This window comes from Coffea eugenioides, chromosome 3, assembly GCF_003713205.1.
Source record: "Coffea eugenioides isolate CCC68of chromosome 3, Ceug_1.0, whole genome shotgun sequence".
NCBI classification, from domain to species: Eukaryota; Viridiplantae; Streptophyta; class Magnoliopsida; order Gentianales; family Rubiaceae; genus Coffea; species Coffea eugenioides.
This window is the reverse complement of record NC_040037.1, coordinates 26,191,872-26,196,902: the sequence shown is the minus strand read 5'-3', so window position 1 is coordinate 26,196,902 and position 5,031 is coordinate 26,191,872. Positions and strand designations below refer to the sequence as shown.

The 5,031-nt window shown below is 38.9% G+C and overlaps 1 protein-coding gene across 1 annotated transcript; it reads right to left on the bottom strand.

Moving 5' to 3' along the window:
* Positions 1–3,840: 3,840 nt before the first annotated feature.
* On the bottom strand, positions 3,841–4,353 carry LOC113766357. The gene has a single exon (XM_027310557.1). The coding sequence runs from the start codon at positions 4,351–4,353 to the stop codon at positions 3,841–3,843; it is 513 nt and encodes a 170-aa protein (XP_027166358.1).
* Between the last annotated feature and the right edge of the window lie 678 nt (positions 4,354–5,031).

Sequence of the window (5,031 nt, the reverse complement as noted above, 5' to 3'; positions counted from 1 at the left end):
CCTTAGCTCAAAACATGAAAGTTGTAGGGAATGACATTTTAGAGGTGCCTACAAAATTTCAGGTCAATCGGAGTAGTGTAGAATGAGATAAGTCGAAATTACTATTGCTGTTCTGGTTTTACCCGAATGTAAGAACTGCGCCTGTAATTGGTTGTTTTGGCTGGAATTGCTTCCGAATTGGTTGTTGAGGCCTTATGATGAAATTTATCCCTGTTTCTTAGCTTTCATCTGGTTTTGGAATTTCTGGATTTGGACATGGAGAGCCTGAGTTATGATGTTTCCACTAGAATACGTTTTGGTGAATCTGTTTTACATTTTTGATGTCGTATCTTGCATTTTTTACCTGTTTGCACTCAAAACTGGGTTGAGTGACCTTCTATGATGTTGTAGCCCTGTCTTTTATCTTCGAAATGGTGGGTCTTGCACCCTCATCCGATAATCGTAGTGAAATTGGTGCCATTACTGTAAAATGAGGACAAAAACTGTTTTTTTCAGGGCCAAAGCTAATTGCATTTCCGAAATTTCTGGTTTCCTCTAATGTTTGTATATGCTTATGGAACCCTATTGAGGTCATGTTTGGCCTTGGTTTATGACTCATTATCGAGTCTCATTGTATTTGTTTGCATGTTTTAGGACGTGACGGTGGTGCACAACGTTCTTTTGACGGAAGTGCATGAAACCACATTTGCTAGCGTGGTGAGTGTACTACTCACTTGTGTGCTATTATATGACTTTGATATTTGAACTTGAGATGTTGAATGTGAATTGATTGAAGTGAGAGTGTACTTTATCACTCTCACTTATTGTTTCGCATGTTATTGAAAAGTTATTGGAATGTTATATGAAATGTTATATGAAATGAAATACATGACTTGGTGTCGTTTGGACGAGTCTCCAACGACTTCAAATGTTATCAATGAGCTCAACCCCATTGGTAATTGATTGAATCGAGCCGGCGAGGGCTTGGTCGTGCCAATTAATGTGCCTTGGGGCAATGTTATATGGAATCTTGTAGTATGATAGACTCTCGATTCCGGTTTACTCGAGTAATACCATAATGCACGTGTTTGGATTTCGGGCCCAATTGGGGAATGTTAGGTGGAAGGAATGGAAGTAAAGTGGAGTCTACGGTTGGTTATTGTTGAATATTGACGGAGAGTCAATGACGTTCGATCAAGAAATGCAAACGAGGAAAAGGCTCTTGAGAGCCATCTGTATCCTTTTATCACCATATTTGACGTGTGCCTTTGCTTATTTTTATTATATTGATTGAAAGCTTGATGCTTATATGCACTTGGTTTACGTAAGTGATAGTATCTCACTGGGCAATTAGCTCACACCGTTCCTTTTGTTTTCTTTACAGGAATATGACTCTTTTTGGAATGAATCTTGATAGATGGTTGCCGAATGAACTAAATGTATATTTTTTTTGTATTGTATATGAAGTGAAACCCTAAATGTATCTTTAGGGCCGTTTTCACTTTCAATTTGGCAAACCGTGTATATATTCACTTTTGACAACTTTTGTATGCTACTTTGGGTTGTAATTGCTCAAGTTCCATATGTGAATGTTTACTTGATATTTGGTTGGGTTCTGACGGGTCGGTTACTATTCATGACCGACTCCGGATTTCATTTTTTTTTTATTTTGGGTTATTTTGCCCTTTTGCCTTGTTTACGCGCATTTATAAGTTCCGGAACGCAATAGATCTCTCTATACTGTACCGTTAGTCCTGGCGAGAGCTGGGCAGGCTGTCCGCTAACCTCTTTGGTTCACCTTAGGGGAAGGTGGGACTGTCACACCCTCGCTAGTTCATACTTGCATGTTTCACTACATTTCATGCATTTTTCTTAGTTTTTTCTAGCATTTGGCATGATCCTCCAATCCTTTACCCTTCATTTTAGGTTTTTGCATCCTCATGCTAGTTATAGGGTACATTTGCTCGAGAGTCCCCTTTCGATAAGGGAAACGAGCGAGTGTGGCTACAAAATAGCCTTAGCACGCTAGTTCTTCCTTCTAATCAAAGGGAAAATCGAAGTCGTGAAGTTAGGAGTCATTCCCGTACCCGACTTGATGCATTCCTCTAGGTTCATGCACTCTCATTTTTATCATATCACTTCCTCACTTTTTTATCCAGATTTTCTCACAACTTATATTTTTCTCAATCCACATGCCATGTTTGCACATTTTTCTTCTTTTATCATTTATTTTCTACCTCACAAATCGCACCCAATTGCACTAATATGTATCTACCATTATATTTTCATCCACTAGCACACAAACACCTTTATTTTCTCAATTGGCACACATGCACTTTTCTTACATTTGCACACTTGCACTTTTCTTACATTTGCACACTTGCACTTTTCTTACATTTGCACGCTTACACTCATACTTGAGTCTTCATTTGCATTGCCCGTGACCTCTATGAGAATTTCCCTTATTAGCCATCACAATTTATGTGATTGGGACCAAAAACCTCATACGAGACATTTTAGATTTAGGATTGCATTTTTTTTCATATCCATTTGTCATATCCAACATGCAACACATACTTTGGGTAGAAGAAATTAGGAAAAGAGGGGCTAAGTCACGCAACTAGCTTTGGCTAGGGTAAGGGAGTGCCTTAGGCTTTGCCTTTGCCTTCTCCCTTATCAAATGTGACCCCCGATCCCTCTCTTTGGTTACGTAGACCTAAAAAATTTCTTTGAAAAGGGTTTGTTTACTTTTCTTTCAAAAATTCATTTTTGGGTGACTTGGTACACCCTAACTCTATACCAAGTGGCGACTCCATTTTCCATGCAAAAAACCCTGTTTGAACTCTGTTTGGCCAAATTGTCGCATTTTCAAGTCCCACGGCCTTTTATTTTCATTTTCACACACATTCACATACATATTCCACACACTACTTTCACACACTCAAAAAGTGGGGCGCGACACTTTGGATATCTTCCTTCCGGAGTTCAATGCTTGACAACATAACCACAATTTGAGGAGAAATTCCAATGAACTAAGTCACCAGCTCTTCGGATCCAAGCTCACTTTTCCTTATAAAACCCTACCTCAGTGCCCTTTCGGGTTTTCCCTAAGGTTGCCCTCGCCCATTTTATTTCATTTCTCATTTTTCATTTTTCACTTTTCTTTTCCCTTTTTTCTTTTTCTTTTTCTTTTCTTTCTTCTCTTTTCTTTTTTTTTTTCAAAGGTGCCCTTGTGGGTTTTCACCTAATGAACAAATCTTGTCTACCGCCCATATTAATTCAGAAATGTGTTTTACGAAATAATGGCATCAGTATAACAATCCTTCCCTTGCAAAATAAGTGAAGGTGTATTTGACATCATGTGCCATTTGATTAGAAATTGTCCTAAAAAGGCAATATAAAGAACAGAAGTCAGGACTTTTGGTTTTTGTAATGGGGTCTGGTGGGGTGCTAAGAAAAGTTAAGGCTTGAAGGCGGATTTCAAAAGTGGTTAGATCATCTGAGGTCGCATCTTCATATTAACCCTACTAAAATTGCCCCAGTTTATTCTCAACTGAGGTTCTTTTTTCATTTTCTTTCCTTTTTTTCATCATTCCATTCATCTTTTGAAATGTTCACAATTTGCCCCAGTTTTTTTTTAACTGAGGTTTTCTTTTGTTCATTTCTTTTTCTTTTGGCTTTCCTTCAAAAATTGAATTTGCCCCAATGTGGGGTTTGCGATCCTCAGGGGTTGCCAAACGAAATGATTTATTCTGAAGGTTCAAAAGGGATAACTAGGGATACAATGTCTCAATGGGAAAAGAAGAAGGCCTGACTTTCATTCCATTCTTTACATTAACCATAAAAGGAAAATTCCATTTATCATATGAAAAATTTCTTGCACATATCTAAATTGATCGGTTGGGGGAACACTTGCTCATCCATTTCTGCAAGAACGAGTGCTCCACCGGGCAAAACTTTCTGGACAATAAAAGGGCCTTGCCAATTTGGTGCAAACTTTCCCTTAGCCTCCTCTTGCACTGGCAAAATGTGTTTCAACACTTTATCTCCTTCTGTGAATATCCGTGGTCTGACCTTCTTATTGTAAGCACGGGCTACCCTCTTTTGATAACATTGGCCATGACAAATGGCATTTAACCTCTTCTCATCGATTAAAGACAACTGCTCATGACGTTGTTTAATCCAATCAGCCTCATCCAGTTTGGCCTCTATTAAAATGGGCAATGAAGGGATTTCGACCTCAGCTGGCAACACTACTTCCATTCCATACATGAGGTTGTAGGGAGTTGCTCCAGTAGAGGTCCGAATAGCAGTTCTATATGCCATTAATGCATAAGGGAGCTTCTCGTGCCAATCACGGTGTCTTTCAATCATTTTTCAAATTATCTTCTTCAAGTTCTTATTCGCGGCCTCCACAGCTCCATTCATATGTGATCTATAAATAGAAGAATTCCGATGCTTGATTTTGAACTGCTCACACAATCTGTCCACCATATCATTGTTGAGATTCTTGGCATTGTCAGTGATTAATGTCTCTGGTACTCCAAAACGACAAATGATGTGCTTCCTTAGAAAGTCCGTCACCACCTTCTTAGTCACATGCTTGTAAGATTCAGTTTCGACCTATTTGGTAAAGTATTCAATTGCCACCAAAATAAATCGATGCCCATTTGAAGCAGGAGCGTCAATGGCTCCAATTACATCCATACCCCACATTGAACATGGCCAGGGAGCAGCATACTGTGTAATTCTGTAGGCGGAGTGTGCATAACATCTCCATGCAACTGACATTTGATGCATTTCCTAACAAAAACTACACAATCATGCTCCATAGTAAGTCAAAAATATCCGGTCCTCATAATCTTCTTTGCTAATAAATGGCCATTCATATGTGATCCATACACACCACTATGTACTTCTTTCATCAGGTATTCTGCTTCATATTAATCAACACACCTCAAAGGCCCAAATCTGACGTCCTTTTGTATACCACCTCTCCATTTAAGAAAAATTTGGAAGATAATCTTCGCAAGAAGCTCTTACCAGTCGTAT